This window comes from Spinacia oleracea, chromosome 1 (genome assembly GCF_020520425.1).
Source record: "Spinacia oleracea cultivar Varoflay chromosome 1, BTI_SOV_V1, whole genome shotgun sequence".
Lineage (NCBI taxonomy): Eukaryota > Viridiplantae > Streptophyta > Magnoliopsida > Caryophyllales > Amaranthaceae > Spinacia > Spinacia oleracea.
The window spans coordinates 43913201-43933050 of record NC_079487.1 but is presented as its reverse complement, the minus strand read 5'-3'; the positions used below and the strand labels follow the sequence as shown (position 1 = coordinate 43933050).

Here is a 19850-nt window from a genome sequence, read left to right as displayed (position 1 = left end):
CCCGTGCAGCTTCGGGACCCACCAAAGATCCCACGTGAGCCATGGGGTTCTCCCCCAAAACCGGAGCTCTAGCATAGCGAGCCATCGCCTCCCTTACCTCCTCGGGGATCCGTTTCAGCGGAACATCCGAGCAAGGGTCAACGTGGATCAGTCTATCCAGGGCCGAGGTCGAAGTAGAGCCCAAGGTCGAGTGGCGCCTCTTCCTCGTCAGACCCTGCTCGGGTTGCTCCTCCTCAGCAGAAGGGACCTCCTTCTCAGCTTCGGGAACCTGTATGTGAGCTTCGGTGAGATCCACCATCTCCTTATCTGGACTTTTCTCCCTTTCGAGAGAAACGTCAGCAGATTCTTCCTTCTGCTCGGCCACAATAGGGACATCCGAGCCAGGAACAAGGTCGGCTTCAATTGCCTCCATCACCTTGGTTATATCCTGGATCTCGATCCCTAAAGCAGCAGACGGCTTCAGCGGAGAGGGGATGGTATCTTCCTCAGCCAACGGTTGGTCCACGGGCGGCGGTTCCGCAACCACCACACTCTTCAACTTCTGCCCTGGCAAGGGCATGAAGTGAAGGAGATTTTTGGGAGGAGGCATGACTTCCGAAACCGCTTCCTACAGGGCAAACGCTCAAAGGTCAGTTTCAGAAAAAGAGAGAACGAACCACAAAAAGCTCCAAGTCAGAACAAATACCTTCTCCGAAGACTGAGAAGCTTTCGCTTTCTTCGGATGCGCAGAAGGCCTCAAAAGAGTGCTGCCCTTCCTTTTGCGCTGATCCTAAACAGAGGAGACCAAGGGTCAATAAATGTAAAAGAAGACAAAGGAAGGAATAAAGAAAAATCGTGAAGTACCCGGTTCCTAGATAAAGAGATATCTATCCGAGCCGGAGATGAAACCGAAGGAACGGCACGCGGCACAGCGTCAGTCCCAGGACCCTAAAAAGATGATCCAGGACCAAGACGTTAGCCGACGGCCAACCAGAAAGAAAGACAAACAAAAGACTTCGAGATATAGAAACACTCACCGGATCCGAGGTTGTCCTCAAATCAGGGAGCACGACTTTCACTGGAACAGCTTCGGGAGAAGAGGCAGAATCCCACGGATCAGCTCGAACTTCAGATATCCGAGCGACACCCGACGGAGACAGCACGTAATCCTTCAAGCGAGGATTACGAGGATTCTCCTTCCCGAACTTGTAATCAGGGGCCGAGTCGTGAATGGTCTTCAGATCCAAAGAAATTCCCAAGACCACAGGATCAACGCAGCTAAAGCCGTACTCTGCAGAAACAAAGCACAAAACAAAGTCAATAAAACGAGACAAAAAGGAGGAGGACAAACTTACTAAAGCACGGTCCCAGCCGAAAGACACCTACCCCTGTCAAAAATCCTGCTGAGACCGGCAACAGCAAGAATGTCCTCCCGCAAGATATAGTTGAGGTTCGGGAGCCAGTTGGACGGCAGTTTGTAGTTGTCCTCCCGAGCCAAAAACCACTGGAGGAGATCCACGTAGTGGTGATGGTTCCGATCCGGAGCATCCACGCTTCGCATATCAGGATCAGGAGTCACAAACCACTTCAGAGGGCGGTAAAAATGTGGATGCTTCGGATCTGTCGGCACACGAACGAACAACCACTCCGTCTTCCAATTATGATCAGAGCTGAGGTAAGGGTAGGCGGTAATGTAGTTCGGCTCCCCCTTCCTTCGGGATCTTTTGTTGATGATGGTCCACCAACCATACCCATCCCCCTTGGAAGCGTGGTTGAAAGACAGATCGTGCAGATCCCGAAACACGGCAACAGAACATGGAAAGTTAATAAAATCGCACACCCATCTAAATCCGATGATGTGCCTCATAGATTTGGGGGTAAGCTGGGCCAAACTGATGTTGTACGACACCAGGAGCTCGGAAACGAAGGGATCCAAAGGAAAGCGGAGACCGTTCTCCAAATGATGAGTATACACAGAGATGAACCCCCTCGGCGGATGAGTCACCCGAGGACGCTCCTGGTCGGGAAGCTCGCACCAGTACCCCAAGGCGTGCTGGATTCCGTATAACTCTTCGGCTCTCCGATGGTAGTTCCCCAGCTTCGCCTCCACCAACCAGTCACCACTGACCGATTTTTCCAAGGGACCATCGATCTTAGTGGTCTCATGCAGAATCGGGGCATACTTGCCCTGCGGATCAGCTTCAGTCCAATGAACTGGAAACTCAGGGTAAGAGCGGCGCACACCCGAAGAACCAGCTTTCTTACCAGAAGTTGCGCGTTCAGACACGCTAGACCCGCCGACCACATCATCTTTTGAAGCATCCCAACCAGTCGAACGCCTCTCCACCGGCCTCTCCGAAGGCCGACCCCTCGAAGTTTTCGGTAACCTTCCCGAAGGCACGTTCTCCCTCTCACTAGAGGAGCCAACGACGAACTTGCTCTTGCCCCTATTCTTTGCCATGGCCGCGAATTCTCGGTCTAGCGTTGAGATTGAGGGGTAGAAGGAAAAACGAAGAAAAAAGGAGAATTCAGAAACAAATTACCTTTTTCCGAAGCGGAATTCGCCGATAATATGAACAACACAAGTTCCCGAAGTCTAAAGTTGGCCGAATTTCGTAGATCTGAAGAAACAAATTGCACTGCGATCGCCGGAATTTAGAGAGAGAATGGGTTTGAAAGAAGGAGTAAAAAGTTCGAAAAGAGCAAAGCACCCCGTATTTATAGAAAAGAAAAGAGGCGCATCAACTTCCTCAACCCACGATCTCCACAACACAATACAACTCCCAACACTTGTCATCAATGCAAATCATCCCTTTTCAAAAAAGAGAGGGAACTTTCGGACTTCTGACAGCTGGAAACCCACCCATTTAATTCTAAATGGGCCGGGTCTGGGGGGCATGTTGTTTGGGCTCCCAATTGACTCTCAATTGGGCCACTAAGTCCAAAGCCCAATGGCTCTAAACAACAGCATCAAACCTACCAATGGCTATTCAGCCATCCATTAAGGCCCAAGGCCCAATAGCAATAAATGACCTATGGGCATTTATTATGCAAACACTATAAATAGGCCGCCAAGGCTCACACCTCAAGGTACGTCCAATTTACCGCCTTAAGACTACTCTTCTAGAGAACTTCTCTCTAGAATCGGAGCATCGTTCTTACTTAGGCATCGGAGGGGCTTTCCTCGGAAACACCCCTGAGGCTAGTGACTTTGCTCTTGTGCAGGTGAATTCGGACTCTACTCATTCAAACAAGCAAGATCTTCAACACATACAAAAGGGCCTTCATTCGAAGCCCATTGTTTCCATCTTTACAACACCGGAACAATATATATATAAATACTAGTCTTATATGCACATTATGCGTGCGAAAAATAAAAAATAAAAATTGTATTATGACTACTAATCACAATGAATAATATGTTAGAAAATTTATTCTGAATGTTCATATGAATAAAAATTAGCTATAATAATCTCTAGATAAAAAAAAGAATTTACATAGTGAAACAATGTAATACACTACAAGAATTTGTATCTTTAACGACAACCTAATTACGGCGGGTCAAAAATCCCGTCGCAAAAGCCTTTTGCGACGGGGCTAACAACAAAACAAAGACGGGAATAACCGTCGCAAATGTCTTTTTCGACGGGTTAACGACCGGATTTTCTATTAACGACGACCCCCTTTTATGACGGGTTCGCGACAGAAAATCCCGTCGTTAATCAACGATTATTGGTCTTTCGCGACTTGATTTCCCGTCGTTAATAGTACAATATCTTGTAGTGATACATGTATTATATGACGAAAAATCTAAATTGTAGTACTAACGTAAACAAAATGACATAAAGATGAATCCTATATTTCAGAAATGAATTGAATTGTGTGTTTCGCATTGATGTAAATCATATAATATATACTACTTACATTGCTTGATGGAAGTATTAAGAATATTATATCAAGGAGATGTCATCTCCTTGATTATAGACTTAGAATATAATATTAATATCTTTGACAACTAATAAATTAAACAGGAGTATCATTAGCTAGCTAATATAGGTAATATTATTTGTCGTGATTGATTTACATAATAAAATCAAATATTATATAGCTAATATAGTTAATTATTTGCCGTGATTGATTTACATAATAAAATCAAAAATTATATAGCTAATATAGGTAATTATTTGCCGTGAAAAAAACTAATTAATCATTTTTTTAAAATAATAAATAATCAGATTCACAATAATATGTAAGTGTGAAATGCTTAGGGTATTTTAGTATTTTACATGGGGACACCAAAGCGTGATTACGAAAATAACGCTCCCCTCTTGGCTTGTATAATAGAGATATTGATGACTAGTAAATTCTTTTGTTCTTCTAAGCCGTTGTTTTGCTAAACTTAAAAAGCCGTTGTTTTGCTAAACTCTTTTTTTTGACGGGGTTGTTTTGCTAATCTTAAAAGGCCGTTATTTTGCTAAACTTAAATTATACTTCGTATAATTTTACTAATTAAAACAAACTTTTTAATTAAAACATGTATGTAGACCGTAGTATGTGTTTACTGATTCTATGTGTTACTACGTACAAGTATTGTTTTTTGAAGTTACGTATTTTTACTGATTTATAACACATAATTTTTTTTTAGTTTATTTAACATTGACTTTTAGAAACAATTACCTTTTTTATGCCAAAAATAGAAGAACAATAAATAAATAAAATCATATGAAAGTTTACCATGCATGAGAACATTTTATATAAAAACTGACAACAAAAAATTAAAAACTGAAATTGGAATAAAGCATAAAAATTTTAATTGATCTTCGACAAGTAGTATTACAACACATTAACATGGATCATGAAATATTTCACATTTAATTGAATTAAGAACATAAATCGTTGTCAAAAAAAAAAAAACATATTTAATGTACACGCATGGTTATGTTCAATGTACTTGGTTACCATCATCATATGCTTAAAAGGTTGGAAGACCCCAAATCCCAACTTAATTAAGATAATCTTCTTTTACCAAATAACATATTACTATATTAGTTACACAACTTGCATTTTCTTATATTTCTAATTTTTTGTCCGAACAAATTGTTAGGTAGCACCCCCCAAATTTGGTTGTACAAATACTTTTTCGGTGCATATTTGTTGCAAAATTACAGCGTAGCTAAAATCAATAATGTATCGGTTTAATGGTTAAAATTGAATATTTGTGTATAATATGTCTCAGGTTCGAATATTCCCACCCCCACTTATAATTTATTTATTAAGTATGGTCAGAAAATTACATAAATGTCAGAGATTGGAGATGAGCATGATCATAAATTCATAATGCATTAATGTACATTGTGTGATTATTATGAATATTGACCATGGGAAGTTGATGTGCTTTTAACAGAAACCATCGAAATTCCAAACGTTCAATCAAAACAAAATCTTAGGAGGATTTTGGAAAGAAAAGGTTTGAAATTAACCAATCGTGATTCCTGAATTGGGAGTCCTTTTCATTATTAAAGATGCTCATTAAAACTTTATGGTCCTGCTTAGAGTGCAATTTCATCAATCTCGTGCTTCGCCTGTTCAAGATTGATGACAATCCGTTGCCTTCAAAGGAAACCCAATTATGACTATTCAGACTTTTTGTTCATAGGAATTAAAACCCTTTCGATAAATAGAGATCAGAATTACAAACACGCTAACTTTGTAAGTCGTACGGAGTACTATATAGTAGATGTAATTAACCGAGACATCAAATGAGGGAGGTTATGATAATGCAAGGGAAATTAAGGAAGGGAATGGGGGTTGTGAATTGTGATAGATGGAGAGAGTCATAAGTCATTGGAGGAGGGTGTGACGACAAGATTAATTAGTAGGGGAGAAGGTTAGGGATAATTAAGGATTTAAACAAATTAATATAGATTAGGATAAATGAAATATGTTCAATATTTAAATGTGCCTATAATAGAATAAAAGTATGTACTTCTGATAAATATAACTCAAAACCACACTCCTTCTCATTGATGATACGACAGTTTATATACTACATATTCTCTGTTATCCCACTTTATTGGACTAACGACATAACTGCTTTGACGTCTGATATTGTCGTGCCATCCAGGTATCATCGTATCGCAGGTAGCGTCGCGTCACGTGAGCATGACAAGTGAAGCGACAGGCGACAAAGCCTGGGCGACGTAAGACCAGCGACAAGGCTCTGGCGACAAGAGGAGATAGGTCAAGTTCCAAGCCCAGAAGCCCAACATGGGCCACGCCGTCATAAGATGGGAAGAAGTCCAAACTTTGACCGAAGATTAGGGAATTTGTTGAAGACGTGAGCAACGGCCAAGAAGAATCCCTATCTTCTAGGGATCTTCCCAACCAATAGAACCGTTAGCATTGAGCATATAAAAGGATAGAGAACGGCGTGATGAGGGGACATTCATTGAAGCTCCGAAACTCTTAAGTTATAAACTATTTCATCATTCATTATTGTACTTGAGATTTTAGTGATCGATTCTCAGAAAGAAAAGCATAAACAATCATATAGAATACTTAGTGGATTGATAGCCTCATAGCTATCCGCGGTTTTTTACCTTGTTCCTGGGTTTTCCGCGTCAACACTCCTCTGTGTCGTGCCTCTTTATTTGTGTCGTTGATTCTTTGCTTAGTTAGTGTCGACCCTAGCCGAAAGTCGCCCCCATACGAATTTTGGCATAAACAGTTTGGCGCCGTCTGTGGGGACATTAACTAGGTTTTACACAAAAGCACCCCTCTCACCATGACTACTGGAGAGATGACGATCGCAGAGATGAAGGCGGCTTACGAGAAAGCCCAAGCCGAACTAGCCCAAGAGAGGGCATCCAATGAAACCCTCCAGAAAGAGCTCGAATCTGTAAAGAGCAACAAGCACCAGTCCCGCTACAAAGGTGGGAAGCCAAAAAAGCTAACGTTCGAGATGCCCGATGACTTTGAAGACGTGACCGACGATGAGGAGGAAACCCGTGAGGAAGAAGACAAAGAAGCTCCCGATCCGGTGACCCAACGCCTGAACAAGATGGATGCACGCATGACAAAGCACTATTCCCGCCTGATGAAGTTGATGACCAGGTTCCCCGGGGCACCTACACCAGTGGAGACCGAGCCGACCGACGGATATGCCGCGTCGCCGTTCTGCGAAGCGATCGCTAGAGTGACAGTTCCGCACACACTCCGGCTCCCAACCTGGACCACCCTGTACGACGGGACATCCGACCCCTATAGGCACGTCAACTTCTACAAGCAGCGCATGTGGCAGATCGGGATTCCGCACGACCTAGTGGAACCTGTTATGTGCAAGTCATTCGGCGGCACCCTCGATGGAGCAGCTTTGGAATGGCTCACGAACGTCCCTCCCAGATCCATCTCCTGTCTGTCCGACCTCATCAACGCCTTCTATCAACAATTCGCCAGCAGTCGCCAATTAGAAAAACAAACCAGCGATCTCTATCGGTTGGTTCAAGGGCCAACCGAGTCGGTACGCGATTATTTTAACCGTTTTAATTGTGAAAAAATTGGTATAAAAAATTGTGATGTCAGGACTGCTATTGAGGCGTTCAAGAGAGGCCTCATCCCCAATTCGGAGCTGTACCGGGAAATAACCAAATACCCCTGTGCAACTTTCGAAGAGGTGCGATCAAGGGCCACCGCCCAGATGCGAATCGAAGACGACGAGGTTATCCGAACAGCATCTCAACGATCGACGGGGGGCAGCAGCGACAGAAGATCGTACACCCCAAGGAACAACAATTGGCGACACCAACCGTATGTTCGGCAAAACCAGGTACAAAGTGTCAATCAGTATTATGATACTAACAATGTTTACAGGAACGAGCGGGTCGAACACCCCAACATCTCCGACTACGGCTTCAACGTCGACATTGGAGGTGTGGTGAACGCCCTTCAAAATGTAGGTGGAACAGTCAGATGGCCCCGGAAGAACGACAGACCGGACTCCATGAAGGACATGAGCAAATGGTGCGACTTCCACCGCGACAACGGACACACAACCGAGGAGTGCATCTCCCTCCGAAAGGAAGTCGCATACCTCCTAAAACGGGGGCATCTAAAGGAACTGTTGAGCGACAAGGGAAAAGAAACATTTTCCAAAGAGCAAACCACCCTACCCGGCCCAGCGACAAGCAGCGAGCGACCAGACCCACCACCGTTCAATAAAGTGGTAAATGTTATTTCCGGTGGTTCAGATATTTGTGGACTAACCTCTTCTGCAGCTAAAAAAATTAACAGGGGAGAATCTGAGACCGTAGAAGAGGGACAAACCGAAGACGAGGTCGCACTACACAGGTCCCTGACCGCAATGGCTATTACTTTCGACGATTCAGATTCTGTAGATACACAGCGGGAGCACCACGACGGTTTGGTAATATCGCTCCCAATAGGGAACGCATTGATCAAAAGGATACTGGTCGACAACGGAAGCTCAGCCAACGTACTGTTCTTGGAAGCACTACAAGAAATGGGATTAGAAGAGAAAAACATAGTAAGGAGATCAACAGTCCTGGTAGGGTTCAGTGGAGAAGCACTACGAACGGTAGGAGAGATATCGCTGCCTACGTACACAGAAGGCGTCAACATGATGACCAAGTTCAACGTCGTCGATTGTCCATCAGCGTACAACGTCATCCTAGGACGACCATGGATCCACAAAATGAAGGCAGTGCCATCAACATATCACCAATCAATCAAATTTCCAACCAAGTGGGGGGTCATGGAAATCAAAGGGCAGCAAAGGGATGCGAAGAAATGTTACGAGACAGCACTGAAACCATCCAAGTCACCCATCTAGCAATTACAGCCAGGGTCGACATCGGACGACCCCGACGACCAACAAATCGACGAGATAGTACTAGACCAGACAAAGCCAGACCAAGTCATAAGGATCGGAGCCTCACTGCCTGACAACATCAAAAGTCAGATAGTGTCGTTTCTAAGAGAAAACTCGGACTGTTTCGCTTGGTCACACGAGGACATGACAGGAATTAGCCCAGACGTGATTACCCACAAGCTCAACGTCGACCCCAGCTTCAGACCGGTAAAACAGAAACGACGTAAGTTCGCACCCGAAAGGAATAAAATCATAGACGAAGAAGTACAAAACCTGATAGATTCAGGGAAGATCAGAGAGGTCAAATATCCAGACTGGTTAGCAAACGTCGTCGTCGTCAGCAAAAAGAACGGAAAATGGAGAGTCTGCATCGACTTCACAGATATCAACAAAGCTTGCCCCAAGGACCCATTCCCTCTGCCGCACATCGACGCCCTGGTCGACGCCACAGCCGGACACGAGCTACTCACATTCATGGACGCCTACTCAGGATACAACCAAATCCTTATGCACCCAGACGACCAGGAAAAAACATCTTTTGTAACGGATAGAGGAATTTATTGTTATAAAGTCATGCCTTTTGGTCTTAAAAATGCAGGTGCGACGTACCAAAGATTAGTCAACAAGATGTTTAAAGACCAACTCGGAGACACAATGGAGGTATACATTGACGACATGCTGGTGAAATCGAGGAAGGCTGACGATCACGTGGAACACCTACGACAATCCTTCGACATACTAAAAAAGTACGGTATGAAACTTAACCCGACTAAATGCTCTTTCGGAGTGTCCGCAGGAAAATTCTTAGGTTACATCGTCACCCAACGAGGAATCGAGGCCAGCCCCGACCAAGTGCGCGCGATCATCAACATTCAATCCCCGCGGAACATAAAAGAGGTACAACGATTGACAGGGAGAGTGGCGGCACTGAACCGTTTTATATCACGGTCGTCGGACAAGTGCCGATTATTTTACGACGTCCTACGCAAAAACAAGGGGTTTAACTGGTCCGACGACCACGAAGCAGCCCTGCAGAACCTCAAAAAATACATGATGTCGCCGCCCCTCCTATCCAAGCCAAAAGAAGGAGAAGTCTTACAACTCTATTTAGCCGTTAGCTCGACGGCAGTGAGCGCGGTCCTAGCTCGAGAAGACGAAGCACAACAACTACCCATTTATTACATAAGTAAGTCACTACTGGAAGCAGAGACCAGGTATTCCTCCCTCGAAAAACTCGTCTTAGCACTCGTTACCGCAGCCAAAAAACTAAGGCATTATTTTGAAACTCACCAAATAGTGGTGATGACTAACTATCCAATCAAGTCTGTGATGCGTAGGCCAGAACTGACAGGTCGAATGGAGAAGTGGACAATGGCACTAGGAAGGTTCGACATCAAGTATCAACCAAGGACGGCTGTAAAGTCGCAGGCTCTAGCAGATTTTGTGGCAGACTTCAGCCCCGACTTAGAGAGAATAGCAGACGACGAAGTCAAACTCATCAACAACATAGAAGAAATATGGACACTCTTCGTCGACGGCTCATCTAACTTTCGTGGTGCAGGTTTAGGCGTCGTACTGAAGTCACCACAAGGGGACATGATAGCACAGGCAATCTGCTGCGACTTCAAGGCAACTAACAACGAAGCAGAATACGAGGCGCTAATCGCCGGAATGAAATTAGCTATGGAATTAGGGGCAAGCGGACTCAACATCTTCAGTGACTCACAACTAATCGTCAACCAGATTAACGGCGACTACGAAGCTAAAGACCTAAAAATGACCTTGTATCTCGAGAAAGCAAAAGAGCTAACTTCCAAATTCAAACCCTTCTCCATCAAACAAGTCCCAAGAGACCTAAACACGCAAGCCGACGCCCTTGCCAACCTAGGATCCGCACTCAGAAAATCACCATTCTCGACCATACCTCTAGTGCACCTACTATCGCCCGCCGTCGAAAAAGACATACCACAAGACGCCAGCCTCGTCCTATCAACCTTAAACACAGACAGTTGGACCAAACCCATCTTCGATTACCTAAAGCACGAAACCCTACCCGACGACAAGCTAGACGCCAGAAAGATACTTTTCAAAGCTTCACGATATGTTATTTTGCAGGACGTACTATTTAAGCGATCAGCAAACGGAATGTTGATGCGATGTGCCGAAGAGATCGAGTGGGAAACGCTATTGAAACAATACCACGAAGGAGAATGCGGAGGACACGAAGGAGGACGAAGCTTATCAACCAGAATCAAAAGAAATGGATACTATTGGCCAACAATGCTTAAGGACGCCATGAGGTACGTATCCAAATGCGACAAGTGCCAACGACACGCAGGTATGACACATAAACCATCCGAATTCTTGCATCCAACCCTAACTCCGTGGCCTTTCATGAAATGGGGGATGGACATCGTTGGCAAATTGCCCGTCGCCCCAGGACAAAAGGTCTTCATGTTAGCCCTAACAGATTATTTTTCCAAGTGGATAGAAGCAGGTGCGTTCCAACAAGTAAGGGACAAAGAGGTATGCTCGTTCATATGGACTAACATAATATGCAGGTTCGGAATACCGTCAGAAATCATCTGCGACAACGGATCACAATTCATCAGCGACAAGACAAGAGCTTTCTGCAAAACATGGAACATCGAGCTAAAGACGTCGACGCCCAGATACCCCCAAGCAAACGGACAGGCGGAATCCAGCAACAAAACGATCATCGCGTCGCTGAAAAAGCGGTTGGACGACAAGAAGGGGCGATGGGCAGAAGAATTGCCATCCATCCTATGGGCCAACAGGACGACGCCTAGGACGGCGACGGGACAAACTCCCTTCTCACTCGTTTACGGGTGCGAATCGGTACTTCCCCCTGAAGTGACGCTGCCCAGTGCACGATATGGACTCATGACGCCGGAGCAAAACGACGTAGAACTCAGCGAAAACCTCGACAACACAGAAGACCTCAGGGAAGCAGCGTTGATAAGAATGGCGTCACAACAACAGATCGTAGCAAAATGCTTCAACAAAAATGTCAAAGTGAAGATGTTTAAAGAAGGGGATTGGGTACTGCGCAAAGTATTCCAAAACACGAAAGAATTAAACGCAGGTAAACTAGCACCAGCTTGGGAGGGACCGTACTTGATCGATAAAATCGCCGGAAAGGGGGCATATAGACTCATTACCAAAGATGGCAAATCGGTCCCCCGAAGTTGGAACGCAACACATCTTAAACTTTATCATTTTTGAAATCTCATCGTAACCAATTCTATCAGACATCGAATCATCGTCTTTATTTTTCCTCATCGTTTTATTTCCGTTTAAAAACCATTACTGACTTAAGCATCGGAGGGCCGTTGGCATCCCCAACGGCCAATCCTCCTAGCGACCCATGTTTTCTTTTGCAGAAGTACAAGACACACGACGAATCATAGCCAGAAACAACGACGTACGACGCAGAACGAGAGCGCGAGAAACAGCGAAAAAACAGCGCAGGTATGATTTTACACATCAATCGATCCAATACTTAGCACTTGATTGCTCCACTTGGTTGCGAAGCATCTACTACACGACGGGGTAACCATAAGAAACAAACGACTGAGGAAAAGAAAAACGAGTTTATCACAAACACCACACAACGCGCGACCCCAAAGGCCACGACTTTCACATCATCAAGCGAAAACACAAACACATAAAATATCCAAACACCTCGCCGCCGCCATCGACGACGAGTAAAAACATCCAAAATGCAACAACAAAAAATAAAATATCCATACCACTAACTATTACATAAAACATCAACTAGCCATTACATATGTTCGTCTGGAAGAGGGGTCGAGACAACTTGATCCGATATCGGGGGCATGTCAACATTAACCGTCGCGTCTGCCAAAGCCACCTCTGGAGGGGCGACGACGGGAACACCTACCTCGCCTTGCTCCATGGGCGCTTCACCCTCTCGATCAACGGAAGAAACGTCTTCGACCAGAGGGGCGACATCGGCATCAGCTCCGTTAGTACCAGCAGTGTCGGCTTCCATCGCCAACTCATCCACGTCCACCACCGGCACCGACAACTCCTCGAGGGTACCACCATTAGCAAGGTAGTCATCCACCTCTTTTTGGCATGGCCAGAGGCTAACCTCCCCCTTCAAACACGAGAACATCATCTGCGCCCTCGTCCTCCACACAGCCAAAGCCTCGCAATCCTTAAACTCCTCCTGCAGAGCGTCGTATAAAATCCTTAACCCTTGCATTTCTTCCACGGTCGACGCCAACTCCCCCTTTACCCTTTCCAACTCCTTCGACGCATCAGCAATCTGGTCGTCCTTGCCCTTTAATTGTTCGTCTTTCGACTTAACCGCTGCAGCAAGATCGACCAACTTCTTCTCAGAAGCCATCCACTTACCTTCCCAAGAAGTCGCCGCCTTCTTCGCCATAGCCACTTGGTTCTTCGAGGAGATAAGCTCGTCGCACAACAAGGAGCACTGCCTACGCACGGCCAAAGCAGCCTGTGACGCCTGTAAAGAAAAACATGTCACGAAAGCGACACACGACGCGCTTACAAATACTATGAACTGAATAAAATAAACATAAATACACTTACCCGCAGGCTTAGTTCAGCAGCGTCCGACGCGACAGAAAGAGGTACGACCTCATGATAACGCTGATACGTCGAGGGCAATATCAATCGGTCTGCATGCGGCCAAACAACGGCATCTTCACCGTCGCCCAAGAAGTTCAGGGGCAGAGTGACAACAGTATCCTCGACGGAACTTTTGTCAGCAGGACGCTTCTTGGCCGACGCAGCAGGGGGCCTAGTCGCAGCAACAGCAGTCGACGACACCTGAAACGGCCTCGGCGGCGACGACGACGATAGAGGATGAAAACCTTCACCCCCTATAACAACGGGCGTCTCAGGCGACGCACCTATCTTAGAATAACGAGGCACGAGAGGCATCGCCTGACCACCCTGCCCACCAGCGTTACTGCTCGACCTCAACCGCTTCCTCGCTCGTTCCATCATCTCGCTCTGTGACATCCTCGACACTGGCTTAGACGACAGCGTATTCTCTTCAAAATAATGCAAGAAACCATCAAAAACACACCCCGCAGATAAACCAAGCATATAAGAAACCAAACCAAAAATACCTGATGTGTTAGCCATCTCAAACTCTTCCTCTGATGCAGACGACGAATTCGCAACGACTTCCTCGAGTAAGTCCAACCTCCGTCGACGACGAACTAAGCAAATCGTCTCGTCTTCAGCCTCCTCCTCGTCAACGTCACCAACTTGACTCCCCTCTTGACTTCCCAAACGACCTCCGTCACGGCTGAACGATCTCTCCACGACAGAACAACCCAGAAACCTCAAACACTTATCGTGAGAGTCAGAGTTCAAACCAGCTAACGACGTATCAACAACTGCAAGACAAAGCCAAGTAAGACAACGTTCAGTAAAACATCATAAATCAAAAGTACAGAAACATAAAGTACCTTCCGTCGTCCACCCTTCCACTAAGAAGTTTCCTACTTCTCCCAGAGACGCCTTATTCACATAAACAAAACGACTTTGCCAACCCCTATCATTTACAGCTAACCCGACACACAGATTCTTCTTCTTTTTCTTCGTCACCAAAGTATACCGACAACACTCCTTCAAGGATAAATCATAAACATGCATCAGATCAGCCAAGTCAAACGGTGTTCGCCAACCCGAAGTAACCCTATGCACTACAGTAAAAATACGCCAGATCTGGGGCATCAATTGGCCAGGGCTTAAATTGAACACCTCAACAAAAGATCTAGCCAAGGGTGTAAAAGGAAACAAAAACCCCAGAATAAAAGGGTACTCATACATGACCACATAACCCTCCGGGCAATCCTTGGCCTCATCCTCTTGACCAGGAATCCTCACTTCAGCCGACGGCGGCAGACCGGCGAGAGTTATAAAAGCCGCTGGATCCTCAACAGTAGAGTAGATCGGGTTGAGTGACTTGGCCCGACTAACCCCAACATCTTCCTTATCCTTAACCACGGTCGGCCTAGTTTTTGCCATCGCTCTACTAAAATCTACAAGAAAATCGAAGGAAATGATCGAAATTTTACCTGGGTATGGCTAAATCGAAGCAACGAAAGCAATTCCTCCCTTCCTTTTCTCTCTCTTGTTTTCAGATCTGGAAACTTCCTTCGAAAAATTCTAAGAAACTTTATTTCATGTCGCGAGAAATTGGCATTTATTACTTCGAGAATCGGAACGGTTCCATCCCACGAACTGGACGGTTGTAGACGGTTTACTTTTTGAATTTTGAATTGTTTCCTTTTCTTTGTATGCACTCCGCAAACTCACAATTGGGGGCAAACTGTTATCCCACTTTATTGGACTAACGACATAACTGCTTTGACGTCTGATATTGTCGTGCCATCCAGGTATCATCGTATCGCAGGTAGCGTCGCGTCACGTGAGCATGACAAGTGAAGCGACAGGCGACAAAGCCTGGGCGACGTAAGACCAGCGACAAGGCTCTGGCGACAAGAGGAGATAGGTCAAGTTCCAAGCCCAGAAGCCCAACATGGGCCACGCCGTCATAAGATGGGAAGAAGTCCAAACTTTGACCGAAGATTAGGGAATTTGTTGAAGACGTGAGCAACGGCCAAGAAGAATCCCTATCTTCTAGGGATCTTCCCAACCAATAGAACCGTTAGCATTGGGCATATAAAAGGATAGAGAACGGCGTGATGAGGGGACATTCATTGAAGCTCCGAAACTCTTAAGTTATAAACTATTTCATCATTCATTATTGTACTTGAGATTTTAGTGATCGATTCTCAGAAAGAAAAGCATAAACAATCATATAGAATACTTAGTGGATTGATAGCCTCATAGCTATCCGCGGTTTTTTACCTTGTTCCTGGGTTTTCCGCGTCAACACTCCTCTGTGTCGTGCCTCTTTATTTGTGTCGTTGATTCTTTGCTTAGTTAGTGTCGACCCTAGCCGAAAGTCGCCCCCATACGAATTTTGGCATAAACATTCTCCTAACTCTTATACAACTCTAATTCTACATAAAATAGGATATTAATATTAGTAGTATAGTATGACACTAACTACTTAATTCTATCTTAACATCCCCCTCAAGGTGGAGCATGTAAATCTCGAATGCCCATCTTGCCCAAAAAAAAAACTCGAACTGCGCCTTTCCTGGCGCTTTTGTGAATATGTCTGCCAATTGTACCTTTGTTGATACATATGACGGGCATATAATACCATCCTTAATCGCATCTCGAATTAAGTGACAATCTGCCTCAATATGTTTGGTCCTCTCATGAAATACTGGATTTTGTGCAATATGAAGGGCTGACTGACTGTCACAGAACATGCTCATCCCTTGCTTGTGCTCCACGCCTAGGTCTCGCAAAAGTTGCTTCAACCACTTTAACTCACATGTCAATGCCGCCATCGATCGGTATTCCGCCTCTGCCGAAGAACGAGAAACTGTATGTTGCTTCTTCGTCTTCCAAGATAGAGGAGATAGGCCAAGAAGTACGAACCAACCGGTCAATGAACGTCGTGTCAATGGGCAACTTGCCCAATCTGAGTCACACCACCCCTCTAGTCTCAACTCACTATCCGAACGTAGCAAAATTCCTTGACCTGGACATTTTTTCAGATACCTTACAACTCTCAATGCTGCCTCCCAATTCTCCTCTTTCGGTGCCTGCATAAACTGGGACAAAATATGCACTGAATATGCCAAGTCTGGCCTAGTAACGGCCAAGTAGATCAAACGTCTGTATTTTTCTCCATCTGCTAACTCCGCTCCGTCTGCCATTGCTAGTTTATAATTCTGCTCCATCGGAAAATCTGCTGGTTTTGCACCTAATAGACCTGTCTCTGAAATAATATCCAGAGCGTATTTTCTCTGACAAATGTAAAAACCATGTGAATTACGCGCCACCTCTAACCCAAGAAAATATTTCAGAGATCCCAAATTTTTCATTTTAAAACATTCACTCAAATATGCTTTAAAGCTATGTAAGGCAAAAGTACTGTTTCCTGCAATAATCATATAATCCACATAAATAAGCACACTCAATTGCAAATCACCCTTTGACAGGGTAAAAAGGGAGTAGTCCGGATACGATTGTTTAAAACCGTAGTATTTTAATGCCTTAGATAATTTCTCGAACCAACATCGGGGAGCCTGTTTCAAGCCATACAAAGACTTTTTCATCCTGCAAACTTTGTCAGTATTATTAGTCTGAAAACCAGGAGGAATTCGCATATAAATTTCTTCCTCCAAGTCACCATGTAAGAAGGCATTGTGAACGTCCATCTGGCGCACTTCCCAATTTTTAACTGCTGCTACGGCCAAGAATGTACGAACTGTCGCCATTTTTGCTACCGGAGTGAACGTTTCATTATAATCCAACCCTTCTTGTTGGTGATTTCCTAGACATACTAACCTTGCTTTAAGTCTAAGTAAGTTCCCATCTTCGTCCCTTTTTTCTGTGTAAACCCATTTACTCCCTAATGCTTTCTTCCCTTCAGGTAAATCCTCTAAAACCCATGTTCCCTGTTCCTCAAGGGCATTAATCTCGGCTGCCATTGCATCTCGCCACCCCGCATGTTTCATGGCCTTCTTAAATGTTTTAGGGGCTTTTTCCTCCGTTAAAGCTGCAATAAATTTTTTGTGTTTTGCAGAAAAACGTTCATAATTAACAAAATATGTTATAGGAAAGGGAGTACCTGAGGAGGATGATGTTGCAGGTGATTGTTCAGATGGAATTGTATTCTTTCGTAAAATTGTATGTGTCACACAATCTCTATATTTAGTCGAAGGAAATTTAATACGATGTCCTCGACCCAACTCCTCCGAACCACTCGACTGCCCCACCATTCTGTCTTTCTCACCAACTGTGCTCACACCCCCTTCTACTACATCAAGCTGCCCAGTTTCTTGCTCACTCGCATCCGAAGAGCTGCTTGTAGGCAAATAAGGTTGCAACACCTCGTGCTCTATGGGAAGCGAGTCATCAGAAGACTCCTCTCTGATTCGTGGGCTGCTATGTATTAACTCACACTCCTCTCTGCTTACTAATTCAAGTGTACCTTCCCTCAAATGACGTGGCAAGACATCCATTTCATCATCACTCCCCACATGAGTTACATCTCCAAATCCCGTATTCTTGTCACATAATTCGTCCTTATATGGGAACACCCCCTCGTGAAATTTCACATCACGACTCACAAATAATTCACGTGTTTCCAAGTCAAATAGTTGCCACCCTTTTTTTCCGAACGGATATCCAAGAAACACACATTTTCGACCTCGAGACTCAAACTTATCTCCCTTACTACGTTGGTTATGTGCATAACAAAGACAACCAAACACACGAATAGTTGTATATGATGGTGGTTTTCCAAATAACATTTCATACGGAGTTTTGTTGTTAAGAATAGGTGTAGGGGTCCTATTAATCAAATGACATGCCGCTAGGACGCATTCCCCCCAGAAAGATTTAGGTAAGTGTCCCTGGAACCTCAAAGCCCGAGCCACATTCAAAATATGTTGGTGTTTCCTCTCCACTCTCCCGTTCTGTTGAGGCGTACCAACACAAGATGATTCAAAGAAAATCCCATTCTTAAAAAAATACCCCTATAGACAATTAAACTCTGTCCCATTGTCACTCCGAACAATCTTAATATCTTTATCAAATTGTCGTTTGACAATAGCAATAAAATTCAAGAACATAGACTCAACTTCTGTTTTATTTCGAAGTAAATAAATCCACACTCCTCGAGAAAAATCATCAACAATAGTTAAAAGGAAACGCGACCCACAAGATGATGGTGTCTTGTAAGGCCCCCATAAATCAATATGAACTAGTTCAAACATACGACCAACTTTATTCTCACTAATAGGAAAACTATCTCTACATTGTTTTGCACGCGGGCATACATCACAAGGTTTATTATTTTTCCTACTTAATTTATTACTCACAGGTGGTAAATATTTGAGTACTTTTTCCGAAGGATGCCCCATCCGTCGATGCCACAACTCAACCACACACTCTCCATGCACTGTTAACGCCTTGACTTGCGGAACCCCACGAAAAAAATACATTCCATCCTTATGTTCCCCCGCGCCAATCACCGTCCTCGTCGACTGGTCCTGTATAACACAAAGTTTGTTAGTAAATTGAGATGAACAACTTTTTTCAGCACTTAATTGTGTCACATAAATTAAATTGCAAGTGAATTGAGGTGCAAATAAAACATTATCAAGCACCAAACCGCCTTCCAAAATAACCGAACCAATTTGATTTCCATTCACCGTCCCACCATCCGGTAAACCAACCTGACAATCTTGCACCGTTTTGATGTTATGTAATATTGACATATCATAAGTAACATGGTTCGAAGCCCCTGTATCTACTATCCAACTTGTATTATTCTTACCTTGCAATTTTGGCTTGAATTTAGGTGGTGATAATAAATCCAAAATTTGTTGTACTTGCTCACTAGACACACCAGGTAGTGCCTCAATATCACTTGGCTTTACCATACTGACTTGTTGTCCCCTAGTAGTAGCATTACTACTTGATACATTATTTGTACGCAATGTAGCTGCTGCTGTAGTATTCTGTCCACGGATGCTACTGTTTGCATCACGTACCCATCCGCGTCCACCTCTACCATTACTGCTGCCTCCACGACCGCCTCGACCAGGTCCGCGTCCACCTTTTCTTCTATCATCCCACCCCTCGGGAAAGCCAATCAACTGATAGCAAGACTCTTCATCGTGCCCCTCCCGATGACAGTGGGTACAAAATTTATCCCGATAAGTCGACTTTCCTCTTGATTCCACCATGAATGCTACAACATTATTGCTTTCACGTGGAGCCTCCTCACGCATATCCTCAGTGTTTATCACCGTTTGGTATGCTTCATCGACAGTCGGTAATGGAACTTGCGCCAATAATTGAG

General features: G+C 44.5%; 2 protein-coding genes and 1 long non-coding RNA gene across 3 annotated transcripts; 1 reads left to right on the top strand and 2 right to left on the bottom strand.

Annotated features, from left to right (window-relative positions):
* Positions 1 to 374: 374 nt before the first annotated feature.
* On the bottom strand, positions 375 to 1516 carry LOC130465850 (uncharacterized). The gene is made up of 3 exons (XR_008925866.1): positions 1017 to 1516; positions 686 to 769; positions 375 to 607 (listed from the first exon to the last, which is right to left on the bottom strand). It is a non-coding gene; the product is annotated as an uncharacterized lncRNA (long non-coding RNA).
* A 5247-nt stretch (positions 1517 to 6763) lies between these two features.
* On the top strand, positions 6764 to 8827 carry LOC110792672 (uncharacterized). Its single transcript, XM_056833422.1, has 2 exons — positions 6764 to 7473; positions 7561 to 8827. The coding sequence occupies exons 1-2, from the start codon at positions 6764 to 6766 to the stop codon at positions 8825 to 8827; spliced, it is 1977 nt and encodes a 658-aa protein (XP_056689400.1).
* A 3844-nt stretch (positions 8828 to 12671) lies between these two features.
* On the bottom strand, positions 12672 to 15051 carry LOC130464047 (uncharacterized). Its single transcript, XM_056833417.1, has 4 exons — positions 14359 to 15051; positions 14014 to 14286; positions 13469 to 13935; positions 12672 to 13382 (listed from the first exon to the last, which is right to left on the bottom strand). The coding sequence occupies exons 1-4, from the start codon at positions 14918 to 14920 to the stop codon at positions 12672 to 12674; spliced, it is 2013 nt and encodes a 670-aa protein (XP_056689395.1). The 5' UTR covers positions 14921 to 15051.
* Positions 15052 to 19850: the final 4799 nt, after the last annotated feature.

Excerpts from the sequence above, each read along its gene's own strand:
- LOC110792672 (XM_056833422.1), top strand. The coding sequence starts at position 6,764 with ATGACTACTGGAGAGATGACGATCGCAGAGATGAAGGCGGCTTACGAG. Across the intron at positions 7,474-7,560 it reads CAAACCAGCGATCTCTATCG|GACTGCTATTGAGGCGTTCA; the intron begins GTTGGTTCAAGG and ends TTGTGATGTCAG.
- LOC130464047 (XM_056833417.1), bottom strand. The coding sequence starts at position 14,920 with ATGGCAAAAACTAGGCCGACCGTGGTTAAGGATAAGGAAGATGTTGGG. Across the intron at positions 14,287-14,358 it reads GGAAGGGTGGACGACGGAAG|TTGTTGATACGTCGTTAGCT; the intron begins GTACTTTATGTT and ends TTTGTCTTGCAG. Across the intron at positions 13,383-13,468 it reads CTGCTGAACTAAGCCTGCGG|GCGTCACAGGCTGCTTTGGC; the intron begins GTAAGTGTATTT and ends TTTTCTTTACAG.